General features: G+C 35.4%; 1 protein-coding gene, 1 long non-coding RNA gene and 1 other non-coding gene across 3 annotated transcripts; all 3 read left to right on the forward strand.

The window, feature by feature from the left end:
* The first annotated feature begins 6,667 nt into the window (after window positions 1-6,667).
* On the forward strand, window positions 6,668-15,715 carry MSH5 (MUTS-homolog 5). Its single transcript, XM_048109515.2, has 34 exons — window positions 6,668-6,859; window positions 7,305-7,336; window positions 7,414-7,508; window positions 7,593-7,673; window positions 7,756-7,828; window positions 8,499-8,562; window positions 9,184-9,338; window positions 9,474-9,575; window positions 9,709-9,736; window positions 9,828-9,859; window positions 9,933-9,990; window positions 10,371-10,457; window positions 10,763-10,819; window positions 10,915-11,016; window positions 11,104-11,148; window positions 11,422-11,499; window positions 11,624-11,674; window positions 11,753-11,834; window positions 12,063-12,136; window positions 12,227-12,326; window positions 12,585-12,681; window positions 12,794-12,883; window positions 12,964-13,028; window positions 13,118-13,176; window positions 13,671-13,747; window positions 13,848-13,934; window positions 14,094-14,155; window positions 14,241-14,302; window positions 14,564-14,617; window positions 14,713-14,798; window positions 14,986-15,017; window positions 15,094-15,117; window positions 15,244-15,359; window positions 15,436-15,715. The coding sequence occupies exons 1-34, from the start codon at window positions 6,824-6,826 to the stop codon at window positions 15,511-15,513; spliced, it is 2,421 nt and encodes an 806-aa protein (XP_047965472.1). The 5' UTR covers window positions 6,668-6,823; the 3' UTR covers window positions 15,514-15,715.
* A 419-nt stretch (window positions 15,716-16,134) lies between these two features.
* On the forward strand, window positions 16,135-16,799 carry LOC148931796 (uncharacterized). The gene is made up of 2 exons (XR_016135478.1): window positions 16,135-16,496; window positions 16,570-16,799. It is a non-coding gene; the product is annotated as an uncharacterized LOC148931796 (long non-coding RNA).
* Window positions 16,800-17,680: 881 nt separating this feature from the next.
* TRNAK-CUU (transfer RNA lysine (anticodon CUU)) lies at window positions 17,681-17,753 on the forward strand. Its single transcript has one exon. It is a non-coding gene; the product is annotated as a tRNA-Lys (tRNA).
* The last annotated feature ends 1,633 nt before the right edge of the window (window positions 17,754-19,386 follow it).

Consider the following 19,386-nt stretch of genomic DNA (forward strand, 5'->3'; position numbering starts at 1 on the left):
ATAGACTATGCTAAGTTAAATAATGGAATATTAAAAAGTTCATTAAGTTTAATTAAATTTATACTATTATCCAAGATAAATGTAAAAAAGACCCTAAAATAAAAGATTGTACAAGGACCTAATGAAAATTATGATAAAAGTATAAGGACCTACTAAAACGAAAAATCGTACGAGGACCTGATAAAAATATTGTGAAAAGTATAAGGACCTAGTAAAACGAAAAAATTGTACAAGGACCTAATTAACATTTTGACTAAAGTATAAGGACCTAAGAATGTGTTTTGCCAAATTAATATATGCAGTTAAAGGCATTAAAATTGTCATCAATAATGTGAGGAAGCTGCCAAGTAGTTAGTCAATGCGAAGGAAAAGGAAAAACAAATAATTAATTTTGATGAATTAATATTTTTCCGCTTGATAAGTACTTACAAGAGAAATTAAATCGTGTAATATAACGGGGGATATATATTAGCATTGTCTTGTTATTACAATACACAAATACTTTTGTTCTATTGGACTCGACCCTCTAGGAATTTTAATGATATAGATATAATAGAAACTCTTGTTTCTTAATTCAAAATATATTAATATTGATAAAAACTAATCGCAAAACGATGAAATGTGTTTGAAAACCCAATGAACTTTATAAAAAAAAAAAAAAAAAAAAAAAAAAAAATTATGGAATATAGAAAAACAAAAAAATAATAATTTAATGACTATTTCACCTCTTTCGAAGTCAAATGACCAAAATTCAAGCGTACAACTACATCATGGCAAAGGCGATGGGTCTGGCTCATTGATTTCGTAAGCACCATGCAAATTTCACCTCGTTACGTCAATTAAGTTGATATCTTAATTCTCCTCTATTTTGATAGCTTTCTTCATTTTTCATTTCTCTTTTCTTTTCAAATAGCACTTAAAATCCTTTCTTGAATTTCAAAGCGTGCACATGTTGCAACACAATTAGATAATATTGTTATTGTAAAAATCTGAAATTACTTTACGTATGCTGGATTGATATGGATATGAAATAGATAATAGTCTCCAACAAACTAGAGATGCAGATCAAACAGCTTAAGTGAGTCACATTTTTAATACCATTCTACTTAGTTTTATTACCTAAATACATTATCAAATAGTAGCACCTGTCACATATACATAATATTTTTGAGGTTTTGTTTTATCAAGGAATTTCAGTGCCCTCTGTAACTCCCCCTTCATATCTGTAACCACTCTCTTCACCAATTCCTCCACCAATTCCTTCACCAATTCTTCCAATTCCTTCACCAATTCCTCCACCAACATATGGATCCCGAACTATAACCACGTCCTTTTCGTCGTTGAGGTCAGAACCACCAAGCTTTCTTGCGGTGGAAGCGCAAACAAGAGCACACATCACAACAAAAATAAGAACCATCTTTGAAGCCATAGTTTAGATGTATAATCTTATAGTATATTGTTACAAGTTTGTATTTTCTCTTAAATCTTGATGATGGAAAAGTAAATGGGAGATTGTATTTATAGGCAATGAAATCTTATCATGAATTATTATTGGATAATTGTGTTAAATAATGCAAAATATACTTGTTGGGATTCTAGTGATGGAGGTGATATATAGCTAGAGCCAGGGTTAACTTCTTCAATTTTATGACTTCAATTTTGATCTTTAAAACTGCAAGAGAGATTATGGCCTTAAATGTTTTTGCTAATTCATGTTTAAAAAGTCAATTTGGTGATAATTCAAATCATTATCAGCCATGTATTTGTTTTAAAATTCAAAGTTTGGCACCGAAAATATTTATAAGTATGATGCAAGACGTCACCTTTGAGCCCTAGGGTTTAGGGTTCATCTCTCTCTGTCTCTCTCTCTCATTTGTAAATGGTATTCATCCATTTTTTATGTTCTAATCCATAGATATATCACATATTTTAGAGTATAGGTGAAATCCAATCTTTTATTAATTATGATTATTAAGTTAGAGTCCACATTTTGATACAAGAAAAATAACCCTCATTATACACACATTCGATCGAGCATAAATGAAAATTTTGAAAAATTGTAAATTCTTGTAATTGTGTTATTAATAATAATCAAACATGCTTTAAGAATGACGAACTGCATCACAACCAATCCCAAAACTTGGATGGCCTAGCTACCATACATAGCATACATAATTCTTTTCTTTAATTTCATTAATTACCATTTAGCAACGTGGTTTAAGCATGACAAAATGTATAACACTTGAATAATACATACATGAGTAGTTCTTCAATAATTGATGATCGATCGTTGCCTATAAATTCAAATCCACGTTAATTAACTCTCATTAGTCATCACCAAGAATCCAAGATCTAATTAAATTCCCAAGACTTGTTTGTAAAATAATCCCTTTTACTCAGCATATGGCTTCAAAGTTAGTTATGGTTTTTGTTCTGAGCATTCTTGTTTGCACCGCCAACGCCGCCAGCCGGAACCTTGGCGGCTCGGTGGGCGGTTCTGTCAGTGACGAAAGGTGCATAACTGATCCGGTAATTGACGGCGGAATTGGCGTGGAAGGTGGTGTCGGTGAGGGCACTCTCGGAGGCGGAATTGGTGCGGAAGGTGGTGTCGGTGAGGGCACTCTCGGAGGCGGAATTGGTGCAGAAGGTGGAGTCGGTGAGGGCACTGTCGGAGGCGGCGTTGGCGTTGGTGAGGGCACTGTCGGTGGGGGCGTTGGCGTCGGCGTCGGCATCGGCATCGGTACCCCTATTAGTGTAGGAATTCCATGAAAAACGAAGATATTAAAATAATAATATACTCCTTAATTCCGTCCACGATATACAGTCGCTAGACCAGCTGATAGCTGATAGATTTATGCAGTAATAAAAGTTACATGGTCTTAGATCTAAATAAAATAGCAGTTTGATAGTATATGGTTTGTGCTAAATTAATATATTTGCTTTTGTCATGTGTTAATTTGATGGATTAATTAATTACAATTTTGTCAATCTACTTTGATGAATTATTTATTTTTTTAACTTGATAAACGAAGCTTTGAAAGATTCTTTGTGCTTGATAACAAAAAATAGACATAGGACCCTCCATATTTGCTTATTAGTAGAAGTTTATAGATTGCTTTTAATTGAAGGATATATATTAGCTTTCTCTTTCTTGTCTTTCTTCAAATTTTCTTTTCTTTTCAAAATATTAAAGCCCTTCTTTAAGATATTGCACAATTAGATAAAGTTAGAGTATTATCTAATCACATATTACAAATATGAAATTCATATGTTGGATTACATTGTTACTCCCTCCGTCCCACTTTAGGAATCCCGGTTGAGTTCGGCACAGGTATTAAGAAATGTAAAGGAAAGTTGGTGAAAAAAGATAGTGGAATGTGGGTCCTATTATTTTATAAGATTTGTTTTATAATAAAATGTGAGTGGAAAAGGGTTAGTGGAATGTGGGGCCTAATACCATTTTAATCGTGACTCCTAAAGTGGGACACCCAAAAATAGTAAACCGGGACTCCTAAAGTGGGACGGAGGGAGTACATATATTGATGCCACCGACAAGGTAAAAAATGTCAATTGTGTTAGAGTGATTTTAAACTTGAATGGTGCTTGTGAAACAACTGAGGATCAAAGTCATTGGTATACGATGTTGTATGGTATATTCTGGCTGTCTAGCATCGTTTAAGAGATGAAATCATCATTTTATTATTTTTTAGATTTTTTATAATTTCGTTTTATATTCTTTTGGAGTTCTAAGGTCTATGGACCACTTATGGAATAGTATAATGACTTTGTATTCTCCACAATTTCAACATTTCTTGTGGGCTGTGGGGTATATTTTGCAGCAGGTACAGATATAAAAAGAGATAGAAACAAGGGAACTTTGATCAAGCCACAGAATACATTTATTAAGACCATGCTACTTAGAGCATCTGCAGCGGTTTCGTTTTGTCGTCCGTCCGTCCGTGCCGCTGAGCATGAGTTCGTCCGTTCGCCGATGAGAATTGTCCGTCCGTGCCAGCGGCACGGCGCTGCTCTTAGCTAAGAGCACGTCCGTGCCGCTGAGCAGCCATACGTGCCGTTGACAAATTCGATTTTTATTTTTTTAAAAAAAAAAAATCATAAATAATTCAAAATAATACCAAAAAAAAAAAATTTGGATTCCCAAAAAAATAGAGCCGTTTATAGACGTTTTTTTTTTGGATTTTTGCGATTTTTTTTTATCCCAAAATCATCTATAAATACACACATTCATCATCCACTTTTCACATCAAATTATCTCTAATTCATACTTTTTCACTAAATCATCTACATCTTCCTCTCTCACCCAAACTCTCTCTAAAAAATTCAAAAATGGATTTCACCAATCTCATTGCGAAAGCGGAGCGCGAAGAACAAGAATATTATGAACAATATATCATGCCGCCTATGAAGCCTATGTCGCCGCCAATACCCCTGCCCCTCCTCCTCAACCAACTAGAGCAAAACGTCGCTACATCCCTCGTGATCGAGAGGGAGCCCATGAAAGGCTCGTTGCCGACTATTTTTCCAACCAGCCGCGGTATCCAGAAGATTACTTTCGGCGCCGTTTTCGCATGTCAAAATGGTTGTTTATGCGTATTGTCAACACATTGTCCACCCGCGTTGAATATTTTCAAGAAGGTGCAGACGCAACCGGTCGGCAAAGTCTCACGGCGTTGAAAAAGTGTACTTGTGCCATCCGACAACTTGCTACTGGGCAAACGGCTGACCTCTTCGACGAGTATTTGCATGTCGGTGAGTCAACTGGAATCCTATGCCTCAAGAATTTTTGCGACGGCGTTCGTTCTGCTTTCGGCGAGGAATTCCTTCGGGCACCCACCACCGACGATTGTCAACGGTTGCTTCGTCTTCACGAAACAGTCCACGGTTTTCCCGGTATGCTAGGCAGCATTGACTGCATGCATTGCAAGTGGAAGAATTGCCCGACTGCTTGGAGTGGGGCAACACTTAAGCGGCCACAAAGGTGGCGGCCCAACGCTTATCCTTGAAGCGGTCGCCGACTACTGCCTATGGATTTGGCATGCAATATTTCGGTGTTGCCGGATCCAACAACGACTTGAACGTGTTATATTCTTCACCACTCTTCGATGATGTTTTGAATGGTGTAGCACCGACGATCGACTTCACCGTCAACGGAAATGCATACCACATGGGTTACTATCTCGCCGATGGTATCTATACAAGATGGTCGACTTTCGTGAAGTCGTTCAGCAATCCACAAGAGCAAAGACGGATTCTTTTTGCGCAGCGTCAAGAGTCTGCTCGGAAAGACGTCGAAAGAGCTTTTGGTGTCCTTCAAGGCCGATTCAACATTGTGAAGTCCCCTTCTCGGCTTTGGTACGTTAAGAATATCGCCGACATCATGTACACGTGTATTATCTTGCACAACATGATTATAGCTGACGAAGGACCGATGGTGGGTAACTTTTACGACGAGGATGAAGCCGGAAGCTCAACAGCGAGGTCTCCCCCACGCCGAGGTGTGCATACGACGGTGAACGAGAGGATTGAAAGAATACACACAATGCGCGATACAAGAGCCCACACTGAGCTACAAAAAGATCTAATCAATCACATTTGGGCGAAATTCGGCAACGAGTAGTGTAATTTTTAATTTTTAGGATTTTATTTGTGTAATTTTTAATTTTTAGGATTTTAATTATGTAATTTTTAATTATTTTGTAATTTGTAATAGTATTTCGGATATTTTAATGCATTTTAATATTGTGAAAATATTTTTATTTAAATTGAATAATAGAATGGTGGGACCCTTGAGCTTGTCCTTAGCTAAGAGCACGGATGTGGGTGTTGTGCTCTTAGCTAAGGACAAGCAGTAAAAGCGGGTCCGGACCCACTTCCATGCTCTTAGCTAAGAACACGGATGGAGATGCTCTTAACTTTATTACCTACGTACATATCAAATAGCAACTGTCACACACGCACGCGCACACACACCTAATCTATTGGAGCTTTTGGTTTTTCAAGGAATTCCACCAATTCCTATACCAAATCCTCCATTTCCTCCACCAGTATCTATACCAATTCCTCCATTAGCTCCTGCTCCACCACCACCAATACTTATACCAAATCCTCCATTAGCTCCTCCTCCTCCTCCACCAATATCTACACCAATATCTCCACCAAAAACTGGAGGAACTACAATCTGCTTTTCGTCAGAAACACCAAGGTTTCTTGCAGTGGAAGAAGTGAAAATAAGAGCACTCATCACAACAAAAACAAGAACCAACTTTAAAGCCATGTTGATACAGATGTAACAAGTTTGTATGCCTCTTAAATCTTGATGGTGGAAGAGAGTAAATGGGAGATTATATTTATAGACAACAAATCATGAATTATTGGGTAGTTATGGCTTTTTAATGTCTTTGCTATAAAAAGTCAATTTGGTGGTAATTCTAAAGTTCGGCACCTAAAATGTTTATATATAAGAGCTAGCATTAGCATGCTATATATAGAAAATTAGGCACAGTACGTATTTGAATAAAAAGTGCCTTGATTACAAATTAACTACGTCTATTACTTATACTCCTACTACATGATTATTCTAAAGAATTTTAAGTTTAATGCTCTCTCCGTCCACAAAAATTTATCACTAATTAAATCGATTTTTTGGGGGAATATTGATGGAATGGAGGCGTGCTATTTATACGCCGTGCTGGCGTGCTCTCACACGTGCCAACTCGCTACAAAATTAAACGCGCGAACTTTATTTCTTCAACAGATTTGAAAGTATCTCTGCGCTTCAGTGTACGGATTCAAGCTCGAAATCATGGAAGAGGTTGACGAAACAGATGCCCTACCTCAGGTTTTATTCCATTCTCTCTTCTCCGATGTCTTTATCTTCGCAGCGATTTGGAGTTTGTTTTCAGTAAAGTAGCTGAAACTTCAAATACGAATTGTTACATCGCCGTCGCTCGATACAAATCCCGTTATACCTCGTTCAGCTGATTTTAGGCAATTTATCTCTGGTCAGTCCAGGAGTGTTGGCTCAGGCTGTTTGAAAGAGCAAATTGAGGATCAATTCCTTATACCTATATTTGCAGAAATATTTGTGTTGTACCGTTCAGCGGCTAATCCGCCTTCATTTTCCAATTTGCTGGATCTAGAATAATAAATGTCAATTGCACTCGGAAATAGTTATTCTCCGTTAATCGTAGCTTAATTAGCTTTTTCGGTCACATTTTTTGATGTGGAGTATGGAGATTTCTCCGATCTCATGAATCGTCCTGTTTCATTGCTTCATTTTTCAGGTGTATATGGCATGCATCATGCACGGTCGAAGGTAACCCTCTGTAGTTCATGAATCATCTTTATAGTTTAAAAATCATTGATGTGATTGTGATTGTGGCCTTTCTACAGAGTTGGAATCTCTTATTATGATTCCAGTATATGCCATCTCCATGTTATGGAATTTTGGGAAGATGAGGATGAAGATTTTCCTATGGTTGAGATGGGTACTGGAAAAGGAAATGTTCAAGTAGCTTCACTCTGGTTTTGTGCCTTACATATAATAATCTTTTTAATCTTTTTCAATGTAGTAAAATATCAAGCTCAGCCTTGTGTTATCTATACCAGCACTAAGAGTGAAGAGTCCTTCTTGAATGCTTTACAAAGCAACGGTACACTACTTAATAACTGATATCTCATTTGGGCAGCTAGTTCCATTGTTTTATCTTTTATATAATTTCGTGAGTTGAACAGACGGAGAAACCGAAGCTCCAACAGTGAAGCTTGTGAAAAGTTCATTATTCACCTATGAGCAAGCATGGCACAGGTAAAACCATAATAGCAGAACTTTGTAACTGCATTTTTTCCCAAACTTTAAATTTTACCATTAGGTGTTTCACAGTACGCTCTTAATGATAGTTTTAGCTATTCTGGTTAACTTCAGTAATCTTAATCTTCTCATCTCGATTTCTCAAAAAAATATTTTAATATGTTGTCTGTGATGCATTTCTAGAAAGATGTATTGACAAATGAACTTAGAGTAATTCATGTATCCTAGAAGATTAGCATAATTAATACATGCTGATCATGTGTTCCTGATGGCAGAGCTTTGTATCCTTATTCTTTATTTCAATTGATTACTTTCATTTATAGTTGATCAAGCAAGTTGTCCTCCAAGTGAGAATGATTTTGCAATCTGATTAGTTTGGTTATGTGGGACAATGGGGTTTCTGGATAGAAGTTTTATAAGGTGCATACTGATGACATCATATCCAAAATGTATTTGCTTTCCTGAAAGTCATGCGATGACATCTTCTTTTGTTCTATGGTATGGAAAAGAGCAGGGATTGAAGGATCACATTAGTGGTTTTAGTATAAATGCTGAAGTTTTACTGTTTGGCCCTGTGTTTATATCTTTGGACTACTTTTTCTGGCAACATCCTTTTTGTAATAAGACTTTTTAGACTCTCTGTTTTGGCCTATATTGCCTAAACCAGGCTAATGTACCTGCGTGTTGCCGGAATGGATGAAGGATTCAATATTAAGGAAAGGATCTCTTTTGTAAGTTGAATTTTTCTTGATTTAGTGCTGTGTTTTATTTGCACCCTTAATTGTTTCATCATTTCTTGCTGTTACACTAGATATCCACTTTCCAGTTCTTACCTGTCAGTATTCATGATTATCTGTGAACTAAATTATACTATTACACTCTTAGGAGCATGTCATGACTTGAATTGTGTCCACCTCATGTACATAATACTGCTTTTTATTAACATTAAGCTATTTGGTATGGCATTGTCAACTGAATTGAATAACTCAACTATCTCTCTTTTAGTTTGTTTTTGTTATTATTTCTCGTGAAGTTGAATCATATATGCATTGTGTGTGTTATTATTCACCTGACATACCAATGCCTTGTTTGATTCATTTGTCACATTTGTTAATAAACAAATCTGTGTCAGAGGCCGTGATAATCGGAGATAGCCCTTGTTACCAAATGCCAAATCAGATCTATAGATATCTGAATTCTCCAATAGATACCGAAAACAGAGTTTATAACAATAATAAATGACAACGTCGCATATACACATCTGATCCCAGACTTATATGTTGTCAGAATATCGACTCCATTCTCATTTAATCTTCTATTGCAAGTTGATTTATTCTTTTGTTGAATTGTAGCTCAGTTCAATGATGGACATCCGAAGTGATGTTCAAGTTCGTGTCAGTGGGGGACTTCTTGCCATATTAGAGAGTGAAAGGTTAATAGACACGCTTGAGCAGAAAGAGTCTCTGAACCCATCAATTGCAATAAATTCCATATCTCAAATTTCACTGTATCCTTTGCAGTCTTTAAGGCTTCAGTTCAACTTAATTCCTTAGGTAAAGCTCTTTCATTGTATGTCTATGCATTTTTGTTGAGAAAAGCTAGTCTCAATGTGTTGACTCCACACCTTAACAAACAAGATCAGGCAAAATTTCCTTAAAGTTGACTCCACTGCTCATGAGGCACTACAAATATTTCAAACTGACAAGCATCCCAGCCATATGGGCATTGGTAGATCAAAGGAAGGGTAAAATCTGAAATATGCTTTCGCTCTTTTGCTAAAAAAATTGTCCAAGCTGCACAAGCATAGTTAGAGCGAAAGAATTTTAAGAGAAAATAAGACATGTTCACAAAGTGTTTACTGATGTTACTGATTGCAGGTTCTCTGTATACGGAATGATGAATAAGGTGCTATTAGACTTCTGTATTTATGTTTGCTGAATGATAACATATCATATGATTTCAAGACAACTGGAACTGATTATTTTGCATATTTCAGTGTGTAACACCCATGGGCAGACGTCTATTAAGGTAAGAAACTCCCAGCCGATGTAAACACTGCCTTATCTAGCTGAGTTTTCATCTAATGTTCCCATTTGATTAGGAACTGGTTCCTGAGGCCAATAGTGGACCTTGAAAAGCTTAATGTTCGTCTTGATACTGTATCCTTCTCTAGGCACGTCTGTATGATGCTTTAATTTTTTTCTTGGTTTTGTCCATCTGACTTGTGAAGTGCCCGCATGAAAAAACACTACAGACTCCATAAGACTGACAGCTTTGAATGAGCAAACTGCAATGTGTCTTCACAGTGATATCCGTCGAATGCTGATCAACATATGAGTTTTCTTCATATGAATCTTCTTGATTTGGATATTTCAAGCATGAATGGTGTTTCTTGTTAGCAATGGTAGTTTGCATGCACCTTTTATTAAAATTGAGTTTTTACTCGTGTGAAGTCTGCATGCTCATCTCTGATCGTGTTTTGAGTACGAACGTTATATGCTTAAGCGCTTCGTGCAGCTTCTCCTCTCAATAAATCTAGATATCTTTCTTTGTTGGTGCTGAAGAACTTATGGTTTCGATACGTCAGACCCTGAAGTCTGTGAAAGATATTCCTCACTTACTCAAGGTGCAACAGTCTTCTCTTAGCTGTTCTGGTGAATGTATTTTTAACACTTTTATGCCCATGTTATCTTTATTATATGTAAAATCAACAATATGTTTATCATTATGGCATTCCCTTTATACCTTACTAACCATGCACTCTTTGTATTTTTTAATTATTTTTTATTATCATCCTTTATGTTCACTCTTTGTATTTTTTTAATATTTTGGGGTAGGGGGGTTATAAGGGACATTGTTTTCTCTTTGTTGTGTGCTATCTAATCTCCACTTTTGTGGTTCTGATTCAGATATCTTTTGTATCTGTTACAGAAAATCAACTCTCCGAGTTCTGTATGTACAAATAGTGATTGGGCTACCTTTCTGAGGGTAGGAGAGATGTATACATCAACTCACCAAGTTATACTTGTACTTTTGGATGAACTTTGTGGTGAAATAACTGTGGACGATATTTTGTTTTCTAGAGCATATGCTCGCTGCTGCACATCAACAAGATATTTGAAGTAGGTATCTCTGAAACACTCCAAGAGCAATTGAAGTATTTGAACTTGGACATAATTGAGAAGGTGTAACGGCTACTACTGATCATTATTTTAATTGCATACCATAATCTTGAAAATATCCTTCTTCTTCATATTGTTTTAACACTGCAGGCTGGTCTTCACATCACTGCAGATCTGGCCTACGTATATGAACTGGTATGGGTTGTTTTCTTTCCCATATGTTTTTCTTCTATTGATCTGGTAGGTTACACATTTAATATTAAGCAGACTAATCACTCAATTATTAGTTGACTTCATTTTTTTCCCAGTTGTAGTTTAAGAACCTAGCTATGTGGATCTTTTTAACCTTGAAGGATGAAGAAGTGCAGTTTTATACGTCATACTTAAATTGCTGATCAACATCATCTTTGTTGTTGCTATACTGCACTGTATTTATTAGCTTTATATGTTTACTCGAACCTTTTGTAGGTTATTGGAGTTATAGATCTAAATCGAGGTAAAGAAAAGGGTTATGAGACAATAGTGAAAGACAACTTTTGTGGTGAGGTGAGAAAGCTTTATTGTAAGGAAGCAGATCTAGAGATTTTAATCTGAATCATCAGATCATTACAGTTTATTATTTTGCTCTTAGTTTGTTAGGAGTATAATTTAGTTACTCCATTCCATGCAGTTGGACGAGCTGAGGCAAATTTATGAGGAATTGCCTGAATTTCTTGAAGAGGTGCTACATTTTCTGTTTATCATGTTAATGAGAATCTAAACCATGATTTTGACATGAAGATATTACCTGCACTTACAGGTGTCATCATTGGAACTTGCACGTTTGCCTTATATGTCGGGGGAAAAATTTATTCCGTGTATTGTTTATATACACCAAATAGGTTGGTCTGAGAGGATGCGTTCATTTGTTGAAACACTTCCTGCAACTAATAAAATTTCAGTAGGATCAATTGCAGTTTTTTCCAGTTCTTTTTGTGTAGACAAATACTAACTAAATTGGTTTGATTTTGTCATTTATTGTTCACATCTGAAATTTGAAAGACTGGTTTTGCTATATTTTGTTACAATTACTTTATTTACACAATAAGTTAGTTTTACACATGATGTAGGCTACTTAATGTGCCTTTTTGAAGAAAAACTTGATGATGATGTTCTGGAGAAACTTCAGGATTTTGAATTTGCTGTAAGTGATAACATATTAGTTTATCAATTTGACTCAATACATTGTATTCTTGCTTCACCTGAATATGCATATTTTCTGGTTGATTCATAGTTCTCCGACGAAGATAAAGACTGCAAGAAATTTTTCTATCGCACTGCAAAGACAAGGGAATTGGATAACCTTCTTGGAGATGTATATCACAAGATTCTTGGTAAGTAAACCACCTATATGATCGACCTTAATGTTTCTTTTATCTATTGCCTATCCCTAGCAAGAAAAATAGATATTTTGGTATAGGAATATTGACTTTGAGAATGAGCTGTAAGACAAATGGTCAAAGCAGCTTGGTTTTCCAAGGCTGCTCAGCTTTTTAAGGCAATTATTTCTGCAAGAAGCATATTTGTTTTAATCACGTAGCATTCCCATCTCTGATGCTCTATCTATGTCTATTCTTTTTACCTTTCTCAAGACATGGAGAGAGCAATTACCAGAGACCTCATCACGCATATTCTTGAATTCTATGTTCCACTACTGAAAGCTGTTAATTTTGCAGCTGAGCTGGATTGGTTAGTTTACTTAAGTTTAGTGGCACATTCAATTTCGTGGATTTTCTTCATGAGCTTCCCTTGTTTCTTCTCCTATTTTCCCTTTATTCTGACCTCTATGTGATTGTTCTAGCACTTTGTCATTAGCATTAGTTGCTCGTCAGAACAACTATGCGAGGCCCATTTTAACTTCAGAAAGCATGATTGACATAAGAAATGGAAGGTTTGAGCAGTTATGTCCTATGAGTTGCACTTTGTTTACATTGAGAATATTTTATAAATCTATCTTCTTCTGGCTATCAGGCATGTTTTGCAGGAAATGACTGTCGATACATTTATTCCCAATGATACAATAATTATGGATGAAGGTGCTTTCGAGAAACTTGTCCTGTTTAATTGATCAGCTTTTGGTTTCATCACTAATATTGGCTATTAAAGAGATATCATGGATATTCAGGAAGAATCAGTATCATTACTGGGCCAAATTATTCTGGAAAAAGTGTCTACATAAAACAGGTTAACAAAAACTTCTTAACTTTTCCCTCTAGATATTTTACCAAGAAATATTGTCCAGTCTGTTTTGGCGCTTAATAAAGTCACCATCAAGGCTGCAAATAGTCACCAACATATTACAACACTTACAGACGTAATGGTTGATCACATCTTTTAAGATCCTCAGTATGCGAGATGTTCTCTGTGTAGATGCTGTTTTTTCTGTGAGGGGAGTGACATGAATCCACATTCAAATATAACCTGTGACAGACGTCAGGAGAGTGACTAATCCGGTCGTGCAATAGATTCAACAAAGTCTTGAGTCATAAACAAACTGATCTCATGTCATGATTATGAAATGTGTATATACAAGTGTAGTGTTGCATAGTATGACCATTACAACAGATCAAGATTGCTGTAGATTTTTTTTTTTTGGTTGAATTTCATATTTTTGTATACATTGTCAAAAAGAGTGGATGAATATATTTTTTATTTTAAAGTCCACTTCTCCATCTCAGGTTGCCTTGATTGTTTTCCTTTCCCATATTGGGAGTTTTGTACCAGCAGATGCAGCAACAGTGGGTGTGACTGATAGGTTGCGTCTGTTGTTTCCCAATCTTCATTGTCCTTCTCTAGTGACACTTGTTTATTTTATTTTATTGGAGAAGATTTAATGCTATCATCCTTTAAAACAGGATATTCTGTGCAATGGGAAGCAAGTATATGACTGCTGAGCAATCTACATTTATGATTGATCTCCAACAAATAGGCATGATGTTGAGGCAAGTTAAGTTTAAATTGATAAGAATTATATCCAATGAGATCTTAAACATCACTTCTTTTTCCTTGTTTTTTTAAGGAGTATTCCATTAATGATGTAGTTTTGAACTATGAAGTAATTCATATATGTATAAAATTCCTAAAACGACTATATCCTTCAGGCATGCCAGTTCTCGGTCTTTGTGTTTGGTTGATGAATTCGGAAAAGGAACTCTTTCTGCAGGTTAGCTACTGCAATAATGCAGGACTCCTTAATCTTTTAAGGTTGCTGCTGACACTATCTCTAACATCCTTTATGTCAATTCCAGATGGCATTGGTCTCCTCGGTGGAACCATAAATTATTTTGCCTCATATGATAATCCCCCAAAGGTTTGGTATCGACTCCCTTTCTTCATCTCAGATTACAGGAAACTGCTTATTACATCCTTCATCAGAAATTGTAATTGCTTCCATTCAGTAGTTAGCGCATCCTGTATGCCTTTTCTCTTCAAAACGGAGAAACCTTGTCCTTCTTATTCAAATTGATGAAGTCCCATCCCGTTAAACTCACTACTACTTTCGGACATTCACATTAAGGAGTATTCAAACAACTTCTTATCTGACATATCAAGATTCTCCATGTTTTTGCAGGTTCTGCTCTCCACTCACTTAAGTGAGATATTTGAAGATGGTTATTTAGTGGAGGTAACATAATTTGTATTCATGTTTCCTATTTTCAAATTTGAGCTTCTGCAACTTTCTAGATGTGGTATGACTCAAGCATTATGTAATTTCTTCAGTCAAGAAAGATCAAGCATTTCACTATGAGTGTGCTGAGCCCAGCTGAAAAATGCACAGACGCCGAAGACATTGTGTTTCTATACAGGTACTTGCGCTGTTTCTAATCAGGTTTGGAAATAAAGCTCATTCTTTGAAACGCAAAACTAGCTCACAGTGTTGAGCCAATAATCTATGTTATGCTTAATTTTCCTTACAACTTTTTGGTGTTTATATTTGCTTAAATGATTATGGAGAGACCGTCTTCGTTGACAGTCTTGTTCTTTGCCTGTCAGGTTGGTTCCCGGACGTGCACTTCTTAGCTATGGTGAGTGACCTACCATCACAAAAACAAGAGATTCACATTCCCTTTCTAAAAAGAATTGCTATAATTTGTTTTGCAGGGCTGCACTGTGCATTACTTGCTGGTACATCTCGATTCATAACAAAATCTCAAGATTTCGTAATTCAGGATCGTTGCGTGTATTTCTATTCAGCAGTCGAGTCAGCCTATTTTCGTCTGATTTTAAGTTTTTTAATCTAAACCACTTTAGGTGTTTCTGAGAAAGTTGTAGAGAGAGCAGCACACCTACTTGTTTCAATAGAGAATAACAAGAATGCTGAGAGACTCGTCAACGAGAGCATATCCGCGCAGGATCAGCAGTATCAGGTGTAGTTTACGCGCATTTTTCATTGTGGTCCGCCTTAGTTTGTCAAGCCATATTGAAGTATTGAAATCTGTGCAGGAGGCTGTTAAGAAGTTGTTGGCATTTGATACTTCTAATGGAGATATTAAGCTTTTCTTTGAAGATATATTGCCTTAGAAACATTACAATCTTGGATTGTCAGTTTTCATGGGGCTTCATTTGGCATATTGTGTGTGGTGCTCTGTAATTATCAATCGTTTGTGCAAAGACATGTTTTGGAATCACAAATCACAAAATTCTTCTATAATTCTTTTTTTTTTAAACTTAAAACCATGATGTTGAAATAAAACAGAAAAAATTACGAATTTAATGGTGTTTGGTAATAGCATTGATCCAAAATGAGTCGTGGCATTTAATTGTAGAGTTACTACTTTGTTTTGTTTAATTTTATACATTTATTTTAATTTTAATATCTTTAAATTATTAATTTACAGATTAATTAAAGCTTAATTTAGTAGTTATTACACAACATTTCCCTATTTTCTCCGATTGTTTAGTTATGTGCTTAAGTAAAATTAGATATATATTCTCTTTGTCAATAAAAAATAGGAGTATTATTTTTTTCATTTCTGTCTGCCAACCAAAATTAATCTTACTGAAAATGAAATTTATTTCTAATTTATTAATCACTTTTTATTTTTCTCTTTTTTATTTTCTCTATATTTTCTCCTTTCTCCTATTTTATCCCATTTATCTTTTTCTTTTTAAAATTTTGCTCACGTCAAATGTGTGTCATCCACTAATCAAACTGTTTTTTATAGACACAGTTTTTCTTAGACCACAGTAGACAAAGCATTATTTTATTTATTATTTTCATTTATTTTGTTATTTATTATTATTGTTTTTTTTTTATTGGCAGTCTACAAGGCGTTGTGCATAATTTGATAACATTATCCACACAAACTAAAAATTTGAGAATATTGAGGGATGATTTCCATCAAGCATCCATCTCCACCATTCCCACTCCGTCCGCACACAATCTGGGTGCCCAAATACAAAGCTCGCATGCTGCACCTCACCACCACGGCGGCGCTTCCTTGTATTATCCTCGCAGCCACCGCTCCGCCGGCTGGGAAGCTCTCGGTTCTTCTTCAGACAGGGTTCGTCTTCTGCCCCTCCAACTCTCCAACCTCTTTTTCTTACTTTCACTAATGAATAGTAAATGATGGGCAGTGGTGTATGCCTAGTTGCGTATTGGGTTGCAAATTTCGTGGTGCCGGAAATCGTTCTCAAGGATCTTCAATCCAAAGAGAAAGAGGAGAATTCAAATGAAGACGAAAGTTGACTCAAACTAGTTTCGACATAGATTTATTTCTATTTCTAGGAAGAATTCATGCGTTGCTCTCTCTTTCACTACAAATCATGCCTTATTCATTTTGTTTTATGAAATTTATCTTTATCTAGTTACTTGTTCTTCACTTTCTTATTTATATTGGGGTGTTAGGAAATAAACACCTTGTGGACATGACAAAATGACCAAATGAATTGAGTTACAGTGGGAGAACAACTCTCTGTATAAAAGCAATACAGAGAGACTTGATTATATTAACACTAGGAAACATATCATAGAGCCTAAAATACATCAACGGTAAGCCTTTTACATTATAAATTTGCAAATACTTCTAAAGAGTTTAATTTATAAGCTCGTATAATTTTTTTAAGGAGCTTAGTTAAAAGGTTAGCCAAACACATTTTGAATTCGAAAAACTTATCATAGTTAACTCAAACAATTGAGACTCAAATGTCTCATGCTTTAACCACTTTATTGCTAGATCGTCAACATATGACTTCATATGAAATTGTTTAATTAACGCGATTACATGAACCTTTAGTTTTTGCATGAATATGACTTCACAAGAATTTTCCAATCATCGACCCTAATTGTAAGTTTTACTAGTCATCGATTCATCCAAAAAAATGACGTTGCCGTTGAGTTAGATTTTGAGTTTGATTACTTGTCTTTTTTGAAAAGTTGTTAGTGCCAAGGCTCGTATTCGATTGTACATGTGAAAACCGAAGGTTCATATGACTGTACAAATTGAATTGTTTTAGATGATTTATATTTATATAACGCACAATTGCTTAATTTAATCATGTGATCTCGCTTTTCGCACGAATGTAAGTTTATAAATTATTTTGATGCATATTATTATTTTAAAATAGTCGATATATACAAAATGGGCGAAAATTTATAGCACTAGTACTTAAACTTTATGTTTCGGTTAACTATTATTTTCACTATATTCAAATACTCAAGAAATTAAATTCAAGCAAATAGAATATAGCGATGATAGCTCAGCTGGAGGAGCAATAGATTCTTAATCTAATGGTCGCGTGTTCGATCCACGCTCATCGCAATATTTTTAATCATATCAAACTTACTATACTCGTATTTTCATCATTTGCAAATACTCTCAAAAGTTTATAAGCTCTCTCATGCATTAACCACTTTATTGATAGGTCGTCGACACACATATACCTGATTTATATGAAATTGTTTAATTAACATGATCACATGAACCTTTTATTTTTGCGTGAATATGACCTCGCATAGAATTTTTCAATCTTTGACCCTAATAATGAGTTTTACTAGTCATTGATTCATCCAAAAAATATGACGTGGTCGCCGTCGGAGCATAGATGCTAGGCTTGATTGCTTATCTTTTCCGAACGTTCATATGATTTGTTCAATTGTACATGTGAAAATCAAAGGTCCGTATAATAGAGTTGGTTGAATTGTTTTAGACGATTTACATTGTATATCACGCAAAATCGCTTAACTTAATCATTTGGTCGTGAGAGACTTTGCTTTTCGTACGAATGTAGATTATAAAATTATTTTGATTGCATATTGGAGTATTAGGTTAAAGTAGTCTATTTACACATAATGGGGCTAAAATAGTCTCTTTTGATTGCATATTATTAGGTTAAAGTAGTCTATTTACACAGAATGGGGCTAAAATTATTGTACTAATGCTTAAAAGTTAAAACTTTCCCTGTTTAACTATGTTTCATTATACTAAATAAATAGCGTACAAGGATTATTTGTATAGCGATGATAGCTCAGCTGGCGGAGCAACAGATTTTTAATCTAATGGTCGCGTGTTCGATCCACGCTCATCGCACTTATTTTTTGCTGTCAATTTTTAAGTTGCAAAAATAGTTTATTTATTTATTTTGAATATTTAACTGAAGATGCTTTTAGCTGTATTTTGTAACCCAAATCAATAAACACTTTTGTCGTTACATATTCATCTCAAACTTACTCTAAATCCCCAAAAAACAGAGAAACATAAACATATCAACAACCAAGGTCTAAAATGAGAATTTCAATCTTGATCACATGAATAATCAAGAAACAGCACCACATTCTTTCAAAATCAATTCATATACACTAGAAATCTAGATCAAAGGTCATTTCATTCATCAATAATCCTATGTATATATAAACATGGATGATATTTTTATAACAAAGCAAAGCATATCAAACCCTCATATATCATCTCAATCCTTTCTTGTCGAAACCCTATAAAACGGAATCCGAACACTTAGCTTTTGATCATTCTTCTTCGAAGCCGAAGCCTGTTGTTGTGATGCCCTTGTTTTTAGATAACACACATCTCCTTCACACACGTACCCACTCCTCTCCGGTTTCTCGGAAAAGCACCTCTTCAAGATGTCGAACGAAGGCATCGCCATGCTCTTGAATCTTGATCTCTCAAATATTTCCAACTACAACTTCTTTCTTTGTATTGAAAACTCCTCTTTCTTTATATTGATGCCTTCAAAGCTTTCTCTACTTATGTTTGGTGGGAAAGGCTATATATTTTGAGGTGCAACAACCAACTACCTATCTCTACATCATTGAATTATTCCAACGTTATGGTCAAGACATGACTGCAGCGTGCATGTAATTTAGCCACTTTTTTTATTTGTATTTTAGGAATTTAATATTGTCAAAGAGGGAACACAATTACACAATATTGATTT

This window comes from Salvia hispanica, chromosome 2 (genome assembly GCF_029641045.1).
Source record: "Salvia hispanica isolate PSC_SH4W2 chromosome 2, Shi_PSC_v1, whole genome shotgun sequence".
Lineage (NCBI taxonomy): Eukaryota > Viridiplantae > Streptophyta > Magnoliopsida > Lamiales > Lamiaceae > Salvia > Salvia hispanica.

Excerpts from the sequence above, each read along its gene's own strand:
- MSH5 (XM_048109515.2), top strand. The coding sequence starts at position 6,824 with ATGGAAGAGGTTGACGAAACAGATGCCCTACCTCAG. Across the intron at positions 9,991-10,370 it reads TTAATGTTCGTCTTGATACT|ATATCTTTCTTTGTTGGTGC; the intron begins GTATCCTTCTCT and ends CAATAAATCTAG. Across the intron at positions 12,682-12,793 it reads TTTGCAGCTGAGCTGGATTG|CACTTTGTCATTAGCATTAG; the intron begins GTTAGTTTACTT and ends TGATTGTTCTAG.